General features: G+C 45.4%; 1 protein-coding gene across 4 annotated transcripts in view; it reads right to left on the minus strand.

Annotated features, from left to right (window-relative positions):
- The window catches only part of MYO19 (myosin XIX), a 270,205-nt gene that overhangs the window by 98,608 nt on the left and 154,453 nt on the right, over positions 1-17,144 (minus strand). For 3 of the 4 annotated variants that reach the window (XM_069226540.1, XM_069226541.1, XM_069226542.1), the window contains 2 exons: positions 8,779-8,849; positions 7,619-7,731 (listed from right to left, as the gene is read on the minus strand). In XM_069226540.1, coding sequence (XP_069082641.1) covers positions 7,619-7,731; positions 8,779-8,849 — 184 coding nt within the window. Of the gene's footprint in view, positions 1-5,689; positions 5,814-7,618; positions 7,732-8,778; positions 8,850-17,144 lie in introns of all 4 variants that reach the window. The other variant, XR_011201978.1, reaches the window with a different exon arrangement.

Consider the following 17,144-nt stretch of genomic DNA (forward strand, 5'->3'; position numbering starts at 1 on the left):
AACCACTATGCTCCCGAGTCATTCATTTGATCACCCAGCTTACTTGGAACAGAAGCCAGGGCTACCCCTAGGTCCCGACTGCCAGGTCATCCACAAATTGAAACCTCCAAATACTGGAAAACAATATAGTTCTCTGACCTTGTCGGTCTATATTTGGATTTAATCACCAACCATGATCTGATTTCATTTATAATGCTTTGATTTTAGGAAGACACAAAGCCTATCTTAAAACTATCTATCTTCCCTGTTAATGTATAATTGTTACTATTGACAGTGAACTTGTTCTAATATAAGTACAGTAATTCAGACATTGACATACTGCACATTTCATTTTGAAAAGGATGTGTTCAAGTGCTTTTTCCTTGTTCTGGCAGCCATTTGTTGGTGCCGTGAGTCATCGCTGGTTAGCACTTTAGCTCCAAGTAACACAGTTCTATTTAGGAAGGCTGGGGAGGGACGCGTGGAGTGGGTGCGCCAAAGGCAAGCCGGTCTGCAACTGGCTGTGTACAGATGGGGCCAGGGGCCAAGGGCAAGGGACCCTGGTCTTTTTGAGCCAGAGAAGTAGTCGTACACCACAGATCAATTAAAGACATTATGACTTTACCCCCAATAAGTTGCCAGGTTCTTAATCCAGTGGTGAGTCCTTTGATTAGTAACAGCTGTAATTCTGCCTGCCTAACTTCTTCTAACTTTAATGGATGTACTGGCCCATACCGACCTGCTGCTAATGGCTCTGATGTAGAGAACAGCCCTTTGCATGGAGGGGTCACCACCACACCAAGGAATTTCATTTCTTTAGCTTGCATTGCCGCTCTCTTCCTAGACACCAACAATAGATATTAAACTCTATATGACCTGGCTACATAAGGGAACATCACCAGACAATATTGCAGGGCTTGCTCCCAACTATTCTATACCTAGAAAAGATAGACAAGATCGGACAGGCGGGAAGATTACTATCATTTTTTTTAAACGATTACCAGCGCAAAACTGAAGAACTGCCAGTCCCTGCTTGCGAATCAATTTTTGCACTTGCTCTCACAAACACAAATTTACACTGTCGGGGGCCTTGATTTATTCCCCCCCCAAAAAAAAAGTACGCTGGAAATTGGTGCACCTCTTTCCCGGACTTATTTGCCCCTCACATTCTGCAAATTTCACCTTACTTGGAGATATTAATCTTCATTTGGAAGATTCGAAGTGCACTTTCACAGAGGACCTAAAAGTCCTCAACTTGACTCTCTGTATATCTGTCCCCACTCATTTGGCCGGCCATCTATTGCATACCATCCTTTCCATTGTGAAGGATCTGACCACAGACCCCTCCTCTTACATTACTTTGGTCTGATCATTTTGGCGGGCCATTTAAATGTCACAATTCCGGCTCATCCCTTTACATCACACTCCAAATCTACAACTAAATCTAGGAATTGGTCTAAATTGAGTGTCCCAGCTTTATAGAGCAGCTACAGAGTACCAAGCCCATTTTAATACAAACGGTTGATGTGGATCATGCTTTGATTCACAACAGGCTGATGGAGGCCAAAGAAGTAACCTTATCAGCCACAGTAAAACGCTCAGGCTGGTTCCATCCACTACCTCTTTGGTTTAATGAAATGCTTAGACACAAGAAAAAAAATTGTAAAGTCCTGAAAAGACTTTGGAGGAAGTCTTATGCAATTATAGAGAGGAGTTAAACCACTATTGTGGTCTCTGCAAGCCTGCTCAAGCAACTTATTATTCAGAAAAAATCTCAAATGCTCAAAATTATCCAAAGACACTTTTAAAGGTGATCAAGGAACTTTTGGATTCCAGCAATTTATCACCTGCACCTTCACTCTCCCTGAGGCAGTGTGAGGAGTGAGCTATCTTTTTCACCCAAAAAGTGGAGAATATTCATCTTCAGCCGGCGACAGATTGCATGAATGGTGCACATTATCAACCTCGTTGCAGACTGAGACACCCCGACTCCTGCTCAAGCAGGGAAAATCTGCATCTCAGTCAAGCCTGATGTCAGATCTAAAATTAGAACATGGCCCTTTTTAGACACTGTCTTTTAAGGCCATTCTACAATCTATCAAATCAGGATACCCGGTGGACTCCCTACTGCCTTGCAAGCTTAGGCTACTGGATCTGACTCTTCTACTTGTGGTAACGGATCTTCTCAATTCTTCTCTGCGGAAGGGGCGTGTACCACAGAAGTGGAAGCACGTGATGGTTTTTGAAAAAAGCTAATCTGGATCAGTCAAATTTCTGGCCTAATTCTTTGCTGCCTGTTTTCTCCACAATTTGGAGAAACATGTGACTGCTCAGCTCACTTCGCTGGTGGCAGCTCAAAATTGTCTTCATCCCTCACAGACGGGCTTCAGGGCTGGACACAGTACTGAAGCCGCCCTCCTGGTCAATAATGAACAATAAGGCAAAGCCCTGATGACGGTGGGCCAGCCATGCTCATTCTGTTACATCTTAGCACGGCCCTTGATACTGTGTCCCACTCCACCTTGGTGGAAAGACTGGCATCAGTAGGCCTTGAAGGTTCACCTCTGGGTTGGTCTACTTTTTTTCTTAAAATATCACTCGCTTCAAGTTTTCTCATCAAGTGGCAGGTCTGAGCCTGTGAGCTCTACCCTCAAGAGTCCCTCAAAGCTCAGTCTTCACCCCTATGTTGTTTAATATCTATGTCGGCCCACTAGCGGACGTAGTGGAGAGTTGTGGCCTGACCCTTTTTTCATATACTGATGACACATACATCATCTTTACTCTGTCATCAGCACAGAACCATGGACCATCCGATCTTAACCTGGGATTGAGCAGAATCGCCTTAAGAATGAATAAAAAGATTTTTTTTGCAAAGGCCTAGCTTTTCCTATTCTCTGCATCAGGACACCCTACCTCTTGCCCTGTTCCGAGAACCCTCTTGGGGTAGCTGTGCACATTACAAGATTTTATTAATAATAATCCTTAATCATAAGACTGAGATGTCCTGGTCTCGTCCAGGTTATAATAATGTGTGTGGAACTGTCCTAGCCCAGCCAGTGAAAAGGGGGCAGAGACTAACAGGAAGATCCAAATAACTTTCAAGATTAGGGGAGCAGAAATGCACAGCCTATTTGGATTGATGTTCTGCCTCCAATTCTGGAATCACTGCATCAGGGATGCAAAGGACTACAATGAAATACATATTCTTTTTAACACCCTTAACAACGCAAGCAACCCGTTATTCAGGAAATTAAAACTCCTTGACTACCCTATAACAATAACTATGCTAGTTTCCCCATTGGTTCCCATAACGTCTGAGATCCCCGAAAGCATACCTTGCTTTTAAAGGAAGTACAATATCCCCCCACTTCTTAGAATGTAAGTAACCCAAATCAAGAAGTCTAGGAAGGCAGAAGTAGCAATTATGGTAAGTGCTGGACCTGATCCTCTTTGCAGGGTTATCCCTAAGCCTTTAGCCTTCTTCCTCCTATTTTTTCTGACCTGTTTCGGTTGGCTCGGGACTCTGGGCACCTTACAACTGCTAACCAGTGCTAATGTGCATATGCTCTGTCTATAACTTATTGGTCATTGGTTTATCCATGATTGGCATATTTGATTTACTAGTAAGTCCCTAGTATAGTGCATCAGGTTGCACAGGACCTGAACATCAAAAAGTGTGTGTGTGTCCCATAGAGTAACATGGGGATCGCCTTGAAATATGTTTTAAGTGTAATTACCCATTGGGAGCAGATAGAGATATGGAGTTTGCGGTCTCTGAAATCACAAGATAAAAATACCACTTTTGGTGAAGTTTGGAATTGTAGGTTTGAAAATGCCACTTTCCGAAAATGGGCACTCTTGCTTAACCATTCTGTGTCTCTGCCTTTCTGTGGAATACATGTCTGGGTCAGGATGACAGCTGAGCTGTTTGTGTATTTACTTTAGACAGTCACACAAATAGAGCAGAGGTGTGCCATGCATGTCCTGATGGCCCATCATCAGGCTGATGGGTCTTCCTGAGTTAGAGTGATAGGAGGGGCTGACTCTTGCACCTGAATAGGGCTGTGTCTGTCCTCACACAAAGCAGTCTCCAACCCCCTAGAATGTTTGGGGCCAGGGCAGGGAAAGGCAGGGTCTTGTGCATTACATAGACCTCTCTTTGAAGTTTGCCTACTTCAAAGTCAGAAATGGGTAGAAGTACTGGACCTGACACCACATAGAACACTTCTGGACTGAGGACATTCTGCCAGGAAGAAGAGCTAGATGCTGTAGGAGGGACCGCCATGCTGCCTGTTGCTTTGTTGTGCTAGCCTGCTGCCTGTTGCTTCTGTCCTGGGAATGGAAGGACTGGGCTCGGCTTTCTACATCCTGCTTTCCAGGGTTCTCCAAGGGCTTAATCTGAGCTTTCCTCCTGTTAAGAAGTCATAGGGGCATCAAAGACTTCACCGGCCAGCGCATGGGCTCTCCTGCTGAGAGTCCTGACTAGCCAAGTGGTGCCAAATTCAGGTCCTGGGCCCTTTGAAGTGAGATCTGGTGCAACCAAGCAGAAACTAAATGCACCCAGTCCAAAGCGACTTTGGAACCAGCGTCGCTGTCTGACTCCGCATTTCTGCCTGCACTGGAGCCGTGGTCCCCGCTGAGTGCAATGACTGCAACCAAGTCACTGACATCCATGACATCCGACTCCGCCGCAGCACCTGTGGCCCCGTGGTGGGATCACAACACTGCAAAGTCAAAGCCTCACATCTTGACCTGCTGGATTCATCAACCCTGCTTTTTCGTAAGGAACCAATACCTTGCTACTGATGCCGCATCACCTTCCCTGCAACCGTAGGGAACAGATGCCTCACCTCTCCTGACTATCAGTAATGAACCAACGTCTCACCTCCCCGATTGCAGTAAGGCACTGACGCCGAATGGGTCCAGCGAAGCCTCACCTCCCTAACTCCGTGCAACATCTTTTTTTCCTCATCGTTTTCCAAGGTACTGTACCTGGGGTCCAGATGACTTCATGACTGGCTCGCTCTCCCTCGCAAGTGACGTCAGACTGCTGGAAGCGACTCCGTCAAGACGTCGTGATAGCCCCAATTGGAGCTATGGTCCTTTAAATGCTATACTAAGATTTAATCTTTGAACATTTGTATCTTTAGTTGTGTATGATTTTTGTCATTTTGGTCTTGTTTTACTCAGATAAATATTGGCTATTTTTCTAAACTGGTGTGGTGTGTGTGTGTGTGCGTACAAATACTCTACACATTGCCTGAGATACGTCTGACTGCTTGTGCCAAGCTACCAAAGGAATGAGCAGGGATTATCTTAGCTGTGTGGCTCCCTTAACCTGACTAGAGTGAGGGTCCCTATTTAGATAGGCTGCAAACCACTGCCAACTACAAGATCCCATTTCTAACAGTAAGAGACAGAGAAATTAAAAATTTCAGAATTGGAAAGGTAACAGAAAAGTGCAATATTTGTTTTGGAGGATTCAATTATACCATTTGTTTGTCTTGCAGAAGAAGGCATATTAGAACAGGGACCTAAGAAAAAGGATAACACACCAAAATACAAATGAACAGTAATTACAAGGTTGGATAATGGGCAGACCAGAGAAAGGACTAAGATCACTGGTAAGCGCTAGAGAGAAAAAAGCTAGTTACAGAGGCACCTTTAAGATATGCCTTGCTTGAATCAATATATAACCGAATCCGTTTACCAAGAAAGGAAATTTACAAAGCACTCAGGTCACGATTTCCAAAGGAACTGGCTCCAGAAGAGGGAAGCAGAAGGACTGGACAGTTACCGGTAGCAGTCCAGAAATTAACGAGTTAAGGAAGGTACTGGAAAGAGACAGAAAGAGAACAGATGTGTATCAGTACTGAGAAGACAGGAAGTGCAAGAATAGAAAAGGTTTGCAGGATTTTCATGCATGTCGAACTAACAGTGCCAAAGGGGTAACCAGCCAAGTTAAAGGTAACCAATAAGATTGCATGTAATGTGTTCTATGGTGGCTATTTATAGTAATACGAAGACTCTACACAGGTCTCTGTTCTGCCATGTAAGTCCATATTTTCACAAACCTGAAGGACTTGGTCTAACTTGTGATTCTTTTTAATATGATGGGAATGCATCCAGAGGTTTTTGCCCCCCAAAAAAAGCCAAAAAAGTAACATCAACATTTTTCTAATATCTGTAAACTGTAATCGCAATTCTGGAATCCCGATTTTTGCCAATTAAATGCAATTGTTTAAAGGACATGATTTCATTTTGTTGCCATCTTTAAACTATCATTTTGGGGCAAAATTTCAATTATTTGTTTGGGGCTAAGTAGAGGCATGATAGTATCAATTACTTCTATGGAGAATTATGGCAGACCCCAGTCGGGTGATAAATGCCTTTTTAAGCAGAAAAACACTGACTTTCAAATTTGCTAATCGGGATTCTTGCCCAAAATTGTGATTCCAGCCCCCGCTAGTAAAAACCTCTGATACTAAGCTGTGGCTTGATTGCACTGTGGAAGCAGTAAGGGCAGACACTCAGGAATGAAAAAGTACAGTAAATAGTACTTTTCTACCTTGAAATTGAAATTACAAAATTAAATTTGGATTTTAAGGTATCAAAATATTTTTTTTTTAGGGCTGCAGAGATTGAGTGCAATGAGCGTACATGTGCTGCAACTCTTTGGTCTGTAATCTTTGTTGTGGAGAAAACTAAGTGTCTACTTTTTGGATCTTTATTTAGCCAACATGGATATGTTCGGTTCTTAAAGCAAATTTTTCTTTGAAAACCAGAAAATGATCAATAACAGTATACAAATAGCGATCAGTAGTTTTTTTGTGAACAGTGTGATTTACTAACTGACCACTTTGATTCAAGTAAGTTTTCAAGATACACCAATTGTCTCCATAAATGTTATAAATGCTTTGGCTCTTGAGCCAGGGCAGATGGATTCTCGAACCTAGCACGGTTTATCATTTTTCTGCAGGGATTTAAGACATTTGTTACCCTTCTGGGTGTGTCCCTCATCCTCTCTGGTGGTGAGGTAACCTCACCTTGGGTCTAAATACCTAGTCAAACGTTTTGTGTGACAGTTCAAGAACGTTTTCTGAGAAATTGCAAACTTTGGAATGATAGCAGAAGTCAAAAATGTCATTCTTTCACAAATCAGAGACAGTTGTCTCACCAAATCTGATTTCACTCTGGTTTTAAAATTTCAGTGCTCACATCTAATGGTAGAATAATTCAATTTCTAACCATTTTAACACCATGGTCCTCATTTCTCTGTTTACTCAAAACGTGATACACGTTGACACTCAACATGAAAGTACTAACTTGGATCAAACCTTTCCTTGCTTCTGGGATAATGTGATTCTGTCAGTTTTTGTGGTAGAAGAGAGTAAACGTTTCTCATTTACTTATTACAAGAAAACGTTTATGAAAATTCCCTCTCATAACCACGCCCAACAATTCTCCTGAACAATCTGCACAAAACTGAGGAAAATATTTCAAATGTAAGCTAACAAACTGGAGCAACACGCAGAGACAGCATTCTTGTCAGATCAATCACAGCATGTTTAAAAGAATGTCATCACACCCAGAGCTGATGTCAGATGTTGTGGTGCTAAAAACACAGGCAGACCTGTACCTCGTTTCCTCTTAGAAGGGGGGCAGCCATTTATTTTAAGCGTAGTGTCTGTTCGGACTGGGTGCCAATTCCCGACTAGCTGGTAACGCTCAATGAAGTTCTGGAATGGAACCCTGAAACAAACAAAAAAAATGTGTGAAGTATTCATATTGCCTGCATGACAAAACAACCAATGCACATATTTTAAAGGCGTATTCTGGGGCTTCCTTGTCGTACCCCAGGATTCTATCAAACTGGTCTGATCTGGTGCCCATGTGAAACAATGCTTAATTTTCTCCTTTGAAGCAGCCGACAGGTGTGGTAGACACGCAAGTCTGAACTTATAATATTTTGAGGCATGCAAGTGAAGCGGTCGCACACCTCTAGATTTCTGCTCTCAGTCAGAGCTAGTGGAACCCGAAGCCCTGGGTTCTAATTGCAGCTTGCAAACTCGACATAATTGTGTGATTTAGAACATCTAAATGTCTTCGTTGAGCTTATCTAGCAACAAAGGGAGTGCTTACAAGCAGGCTGCAGCAACAGGCGCTATGTAAAAACAAACTGACTTAAATCAATATCTTTTAGGTATAACCAAGGCCTGGTAAACAAAAAATTAAACCAAAAAACAGGGATTTTGTAGTAGATGATTCAACCAAAGGATGAAGCTTTTTCAGATTATATATGCCACCATTTTCAGCAGTTAATAATAAAAGAATGCCTTTTTCTGACTTGAAGACTCTCTATAAGAGAACACTGGTTACTCTACAAACGGGGGCCTATGCCCATGGAATACCTTTCGAGTAACTGATGAAATGCATGTACACGTTGAATACTTTCACATGTGCATATACTTCTCAAGCAGGTAATGATAGCAGACCTGTGTTGAAGTGCGCCAAATTTTGTCACTGAACGAAACGAGCAGCACAGAGGGATAAAATGTTTTGCCAATTAGTCACAATATGGTATTGAGGGAAACAGGCTAAATTGATAGTTACTTTTTCATCAAACAGCTTTTCAACCACAATGCCACCTCTCTGCACCATATGTGAAATGAAACAAAAGCAACATCACACAGAGTTTAATTCTTCAAGATACGGTCCCACAAAGTTGGGTATTTACAGTGACTGGCCTATTCTGAGGAAGACCACAATGGAACTAAAAGATACAATCCAGGGTTGTACCTGATAGGGAACCCAGCTGCGCTGATGTTGATGGTCTCTACAATCCCGCAAGCTTCCAACTGACTGAGAACCTAAAAAACAAACACATTTTTGTCTCAACATCTCAACAATCTCAGTCTTTTTCCATCAGCAAAGAGTCTATTGTAGATATTTTCTAGCACTCTGTTTCCATATATCCTGAAATGGGACAGAAAATGCAATGGACAAGGATTCTCTTCGGGCCCATCAAGTTATTACCTTTCAGGGGGAAAAAAAGGTAAACGCAAATACTTCCAGTGGGTTGTTAATCTTTTTAACACTAAGTGTAATTTGATTGGAAATAATTAGTGTGCACATTTAAGGACACTATTCCTTTTGAAGCAACAAATATTACTAGCACTAATTTTACAAAAACGTTTTGATAATATGTGAAAGCAGCAACATTATTCGACTGTCTCCAGATTATCCCAAACTTCTCAGGATCACATATCTTATTGTTTTTAGGATGAAGGAACCTTGGGTCTAACAAGCATTATAAATCAAAACAACGTTATCTATTCAAGTCTGATCAGATACCACATACTTACTGTAAGGAAATGCCTCCTTGGCATGGTTGCCCCCTGACTTTTTGCCTTTGCTGATGCTATGTTTACAATTGAAAGTGTGCTGAGGCCTGCTAACCAGGCCCCAGCACCAGTGTTCTTTCCCTAACCTGTACTTTTGTATCCACAATTGGCAGACCCTGGCATCCAGATAAGTCCCTTGTAACTGGTACTTCTAGTACCAAGGGCCCTAATGCCAAGGAAGGTCTCTAAGGGCTGCAGCATGTCTTATGCCACCCTGGAGACCTCTCACTCAGCACAGACACACTGCTTGCCAGCTTGTGTGTGCTAGTGAGGACAAAACGAGTAAGTCGACATGGCACTCCCCTCAGGGTGCCATGCCAGCCTCTCACTGCCTATGCAGTATAGGTAAGACACCCCTCTAGCAGGCCTTACAGCCCTAAGGCAGGGTGCACTATACCATAGGTGAGGGTACCAGTGCATGAGCATGGTACCCCTACAGTGTCTAAACAAAACCTTAGACATTGTAAGTGCAGGGTAGCCATAAGAGTATATGGTCTGGGAGTCTGTCAAACACGAACTCCACAGCACCATAATGGCTACACTGAAAACTGGGAAGTTTGGTATCAAACTTCTCAGCACAATAAATGCACACTGATGGCAGTGTACATTTTATTGTAAAATACACCACAGAGGGCACCTTAGAGGTGCCCCCTGAAACTTAACCGACTGTCTGTGTAGGCTGACTAGTTCTAGCAGCCTGCCACAAACCGAGACATGTTGCTGGCCCCATGGGGAGAGTGCCTTTGTCACTCTGAGGCCAGTAACAAAGCCTGCACTGGGTGGAGATGCTAACACCTCCCCCAGGCAGGAATTGTCACACCTGGCGGTGAGCCTCAAAGGCTCACCTCCTTTGTGCCAACCCAGCAGGACACTCCAGCTAGTGGAGTTGCCCGCCCCCTCCGGCCAGGCCCCCACTTTTGGCGGCAAGGCCGGAGAAAATAATGAGAAAAACAAGGAGGAGTCACTGGCCAGTCAGGACAGCCCCTAAGGTGTCCTGAGCTGAGGTGACTCTAACTTTTAGAAATCCTCCATCTTGCAGATGGAGGATTCCCCCAATAGGGTTAGGATTGTGACCCCCTCCCCTTGGGAGGGGGCACAAAGAGGGTGTACCCACCCTCAGGGCTAGTAGCCATTGGCTACTAACCCCCCAGACCTAAACACGCCCTTAAATTTAGTATTTAAGGGCTACCCTGAACCCTAGAAAATTAGATTCCTGCAACTACAAGAAGAAGGACTGCCTAGCTGAAAAACCCCTGCAGAGGAAGACCAGAAGACGACAACTGCCTTGGCTCCAGAAACTCACCGGCCTGTCTCCTGCCTTCCAAAGATCCTGCTCCAGCGACGCCTTCCAAAGGGACCAGCGACCTCGACATCCTCTGAGGACTGCCCCTGCTTCGAAAAGACAAGAAACTCCCAAGGACAGCGGACCTGCTCCAAGAAAAGCTGCAACTTTGTTTCCAGCAGCTTTAAAGAACCCTGCAAGCTCCCCGCAAAAGGCGTGAGACTTGCAACACTGCACCCGGCGACCCCGACTCGGCTGGTGGCGATCCAACACCTCAGGAGGGACCCCAGGACTACTCTAAGACTGTGAGTACAAAAACCTGTCCCCCCTGAGCCCCCACAGCGCCGCCTGCAGAGGGAATCCCGAGGCTTCCCCTGACCGCGACTCTTTGAATCCAAAGTCCCGACACCTGGGAGAGACCCTGCACCCGCAGCCCCCAGGACCTGAAGGACCGGACTTTCACTGGAGGAGTGACCCCCAGGAGTCCCTCTCCCTTGCCCAAGTGGAGGTTTCCCCGAGGAACCCCCCCCTTGCCTGCCTGCAGCGCTGAAGAGATCCCTAGATCTCCCATTGACTTCCATTACAAACCCGACGCTTGTTTCTACACTGCACCCGGCCGCCCCCGCGCTGCTGAGGGTGAAATTTCTGTGTGGACTTGTGTCCCCCCCGGTGCCCTACAAAACCCCCCTGGTCTGCCCTCCGAAGACGCGGGTACTTACCTGCAAGCAGACCGGAACCGGGGCACCCCCTTCCCTCCATTCTAGCCTATGTGTTTTGGGCACCACTTTGAACTCTGCACCTGACCGGCCCTGAGCTGCTGGTGTGGTGACTTTGGGGTTGCTCTGAACCCCCAACGGTGGGCTACCTTGGACCAAGAACTGAACCCTGTAAGTGTCTTACTTACCTGGTAAAACTAACAAATACTTACCTCCCCTAGGAACTGTGAAAATTGCACTAAGTGTCCACTTTTAAAACAGCTATTTGTGAATAACTTGAAAAGTATACATGCAATTTTGATGATTTGAAGTTCCTAAAGTACTTACCTGCAATACCTTTCGAATGAGCTATTACATGTAGAATTTGAACCTGTGGTTCTTAAAATAAACTAAGAAAAGATATTTTTCTATATAAAAACCTATTGGCTGGATTTGTCTCTGAGTGTGTGTACCTCATTTATTGTCTATGTGTATGTACAACAAATGCTTAACACTACTCCTTGGATAAGCCTACTGCTCGACCACACTACCACAAAATAGAGCATTAGTATTATCTATTTCTACCACTATTTTACCTCTAAGGGGAACCCTTGGACTCTGTGCATGCTATTCCTTACTTTGAAATAGCACATACAGAGCCAACTTCCTACATTGGTGGATCAGCGGTGGGGTACAAGACTTTGCATTTGCTGGACTACTCAGCCAATACCTGATCACACGACAAATTCCAAAATTGTCATTAGAAATTGATTTTTGCAATTTGAAAAGTTTTCTAAATTCTTAAAAGACCTGCTAGGGCCTTGTGTTAGATCCTGTTTAGCATTTCTTTTAGAGTTTAAAAGTTTGTAAAAGTTTGAATTAGATTCTAGAACCAGTTGTAGATTCTTAAAAAGTATTCCAACTTTTAGAAGCAAAATGTCTAGCACAGATGTGAATGTGGTGGAACTCGACACCACACCTTACCTCCATCTACAGATGAGAGAGCTAAGGTCACTCTGTAAACTAAAGAAAATAGCAATGGGCCCCAAACCTACCAAAGTACAGCTCCAGGAGCTTTTGGCAGAGTTTGAAAAGGCCAACCCCTCTGAGGATGGCAACTCAGAGGATGAAGATAGTGACTTGGAGGGAAATTCCCCCCCTCCAGTCCTACTTAGGGAGAGCAGGGCTTCTCAAGCCCTGACTCCACAAATAATAGTCAGAGATGCTGGTTCCCTCACAGGAGGGACCAACAACTCTGAAATCACTGAGGATAACTCCAGTGAAGAGGACATCCAGTTAGCCAGGATGGCCAAAAGATTGGCTTTGGAAAGACAGATCCTAGCCATAGAGAGGGAAAGACAAGAGATGGGCCTAGGACCCATCAATGGTGGCAGCAACATAAATAGGGTCAGAGATTCTCCTGACATGTTGAAAATCCCTAAAGGGATTGTAACTAAATATGAAGATGGTGATGACATCACCAAATGGTTCACAGCTTTTGAGAGGGCTTGTGTAACCAGAAAAGTGAACAGAGCTCACTGGGGTGCTCTCCTTTGGGAAATGTTCACAGGAAAGTGTAGGGATAGACTCCTCACACTCTCTGGACAAGATGCAGAATCTTATGACCTCATGAAGGGTACCCTGATTGAGGGCTTTGGATTCTCCACTGAGGAGTATAGGATTAGATTCAGGGGGGCTCAAAAATCCTCGAGCCAGACCTGGGTTGACTTTGTAGACTACTCAGTGAAAACACTAGATGGTTGGATTCAAGGCAGTGGTGTAAGTAATTATGATGGGCTGTACAATTTATTTGTGAAAGAACACCTGTTAAGTAATTGTTTCAATGATAAACTGCATCAGCATCTGGTAGACCTAGGACCAATTTCTCCCCAAGAATTGGGAAAGAAGGCGGACCATTGGGTCAAGACAAGGGTGTCCAAGACTTCAACAGGGGGTGACCAAAAGAAAGGGGTCACAAAGACTCCCCAGGGGAAGGGTGATGAGACAACCAAAACTAAAAATAGTAAAGAGTCTTCTACAGGCCCCCAAAAACCTGCACAGGAGGGTGGGCCCAGAGCCTCTTCACAAAACAATGGGTACAAGGGTAAAAACTTTGATCCCAAAAAGGCCTGGTGTCATAGCTGTAAACAGCATGGACACCAAACTGGAGACAAGGCCTGTCCCAAGAAAGGTTCCACTCCAAACTCCCATCCAGGTAACACTGGTATGGCTAGTCTCCAAGTGGGATCAACAGTGTGCCCAGAGCAAATCAGGGTCCACACTGAAGCTACTCTAGTTTCTGAGGGTGGGGTGGATTTAGCCACACTAGCTGTCTGGCCGCCTAACATGCAAAAATACAGACAGCAACTCTTAATTAATGGGACTAGAATAGAGGGCCTGAGGGATACAGGTGCCAGTGTCACCATGGTGACAGAGAAACTGGTTTCCCCTGGCCAATACCTGACTGGAAAAACTTACACAGTCACCAACGCTGACAATCAGAGAAAAGTACATCCCATGGCAATGGTTACTTTAGAATGGGGAGGGGTCAATGGCCTGAAACAGGTGGTGGTCTCCTCAAATATCCCAGTGGACTGTCTGCTTGGAAATGACCTGGAGTCCTCAGCATGGGCTGAGGTAGAACTAAAAACCCATGCAGCAATGCTGGGTATCCCTGAACTGGTGTGTGTGAAAACAAGAGCACAATGCAAGGCACAGGGTGAACAAGTAGAGCTGGAGTCTGGAAGAATGGCCCAGCCTACCAAGAGGAAAGGAAAGTCAGTTGGGAAACCAACTGCAACACAGCAAAAGAAAGGGAACCTCTCTTCTCAGGAAGAAGTTCTGCCCTCTGAGGGAACTGAGCCTTTGGAGCTTGAACCTTATCAGGTTGAGCTCTTAGGCCCAGGGGGACCCTCAAGGGAGGAGCTGTGTAAGGGACAAGAAACCTGTCCCTCTCTTGAAGGCCTTAGGCAGCAAGCTGCTGAAGAGTCCAAAGGCAAGAAAAATGGAACCCATAGGGTCTATTGGGAAGATGGACTCCTGTACACTGAGGCCAGAGACCCCAAACCTGGTGCCACTAGGAGAGTGGTAGTGCCTCAGCTGTTCAGAGAGTTCATCCTAACATTGGCCCATGACATTCCCCTTGCTGGACATTTGGGACAAACCAAGACGTGGGAGAGGTTAGTCAACCACTTCTACTGGCCCAATATGTCCAACATGGTTAAGGAGTTTTGCCTCTCCTGCCCCACCTGTCAAGCCAGTGGTAAGACAGGTGGGCACCCAAAGGCCCCCCTCATTCCACTTCCAGTGGTGGGGGTGCCCTTTGAAAGAGTGGGTGTGGACATAGTTGGTCCACTGGAACCTCCCACAGCCTCAGGAAATATGTATATCCTGGTAGTAGTGGATCATGCTACCAGGTATCCTGAAGCTATTCCCCTTAGGTCGACTACTGCCCCTGCAGTAGCCAAGGCCCTCATTGGTATCTTTACCAGAGTGGGTTTCCCTAAGGAGGTGGTGTCTGACAGAGGTACCAACTTCATGTCAGCATACCTAAAGCACATGTGGAATGAGTGTGGAGTGACTTATAAATTCACTACACCTTACCATCCACAAACGAATGGCTTAGTTGAGAGATTCAACAAGACATTAAAAGGCATGATCATGGGGCTCCCAGAAAAACTCAAAAGGAGATGGGATGTCCTCCTGCCATGTCTGCTTTTCGCTTACAGGGAGGTACCACAGAAGGGAGTAGGGTTCTCACCCTTTGAACTTCTGTTTGGTCATCCTGTAAGGGGACCACTTGCCCTTGTTAAAGAAGGCTGGGAGAGACCTCTCCATGAGCCCAAACAGGACATAGTGGACTATGTACTTGGCCTTCGCTCTAGAATGGCAGAGTACATGGAAAAGGCAACCAAAAACCTTGAGGCCAGCCAACAGCTCCAGAAGTTTTGGTATGACCAAAAGGCTGCACTGGTTGAGTTCCAACCAGGGCAGAAAGTCTGGGTTCTGGAGCCTGTGGCTCCCAGGGCACTCCAGGACAAATGGAGTGGCCCTTACCCAGTACTAGAGAGGAAGAGTCAGGTCACCTACTTGGTGGACCTGGGCACAAGCAGGAGCCCCAAAAGGGTGATCCATGTAAACCGCCTTAAGCTCTTCCACGACAGGGCTGATGTCAATCTGTTGATGGTAACAGATGAGGATCAGGAGGCAGAGAGTGAACCTCTCCCTGATCTTCTGTCATCAGACCCAAAAGATGGTACAGTAGATGGAGTGATCTACTCAGACACCCTCTCTGGCCAACAGCAAGCTGATTGTAGGAGAGTCCTACAACAGTTTCCTGAACTCTTCTCCTTAACCCCTGGTCAGACACACCTGTGTACCCATGATGTGGACACAGGAGACAGCATGCCTGTCAAGAACAAAATCTTTAGACAGTCTGACCATGTTAAGGAAAGCATCAAGGTGGAAGTCCACAAGATGCTGGAATTGGGAGTAATTGAGCGCTCTGACAGCCCCTGGGCTAGCCCAGTGGTCTTAGTCCCCAAACCTCACACCAAAGATGGAAAGAAAGAGATGAGGTTTTGTGTGGACTACAGAGGGCTCAATTCTGTCACCAAGACAGATGCCCATCCAATTCCAAGAGCTGATGAGCTCATTGATAAATTAGGTGCTGCCAAATTTCTAAGTACCTTTGACTTGACAGCAGGGTACTGGCAAATAAAAATGGCACCTGGAGCAAAAGAAAAGACAGCATTCTCCACACCTGATGGGCATTATCAGTTTACTGTTATGCCCTTTGGTTTAAAGAATGCCCCTGCCACCTTCCAAAGGTTGGTGAATCAAGTCCTTGCTGGCTTGGAGTCCTTTAGCACAGCTTATCTTGATGATATTGCTGTCTTTAGCTCCACCTGGCAGGATCACCTGGTCCACCTGAGGAAGGTTTTGAAGGCTCTGCAATCTGCAGGCCTCTCTATCAAGGCATCCAAATGCCAGATAGGGCAGGGAACTGTGGTTTACTTGGGACACCTTGTAGGTGGAGGCCAAGTTCAGCCACTCCAACCCAAGATCCAGACTATTCTGGACTGGGTAGCTCCAAAAACCCAGACTCAAGTCAGGGCATTCCTTGGCTTGACTGGGTATTACAGGAGGTTTGTGAAGGGATATGGATCCATTGTGACAGCCCTCACTGAACTCACCTCCAAGAAAATGCCCAAGAAAGTAAACTGGACTGTGGACTGCCAACAGGCCTTTGACACCCTGAAACAGGCAATGTGCTCAGCACCAGTTCTCAAAGCTCCAGATTATTCTAAGCAGTTCATTGTGCAGACTGATGCCTCTGAACATGGGATAGGGGCAGTTTTGTCCCAAACAAATGATGATGGCCTTGACCAGCCTGTTGCTTTCATTAGCAGGAGGTTACTCCCCAGGGAGCAGCGTTGGAGTGCCATTGAGAGGGAGGCCTTTGCTGTGGTTTGGTCCCTGAAGAAGCTGAGACCATACCTCTTTGGGACTCACTTCCTAGTTCAAACTGACCACAGACCTCTCAAATGGCTGATGCAAATGAAAGGTGAAAATCCTAAACTGCTGAGGTGGTCCATCTCCCTACAGGGAATGGACTTCATAGTGGAACACAGACCTGGGACTGCCCATGCCAATGCAGATGGCCTTTCCAGGTTCTTCCACTTAGAAAATGAAGACTCTCTTGGGAAAGGTTAGTCTCATCCTCTTTCGTTTGGGGGGGGGTTGTGTAAGGAAATGCCTCCTTGGCATGGTTGCCCCCTGACT

The sequence above is a fragment of the Pleurodeles waltl genome, chromosome 3_2 (assembly GCF_031143425.1).
Source record: "Pleurodeles waltl isolate 20211129_DDA chromosome 3_2, aPleWal1.hap1.20221129, whole genome shotgun sequence".
Lineage (NCBI taxonomy): Eukaryota > Metazoa > Chordata > Amphibia > Caudata > Salamandridae > Pleurodeles > Pleurodeles waltl.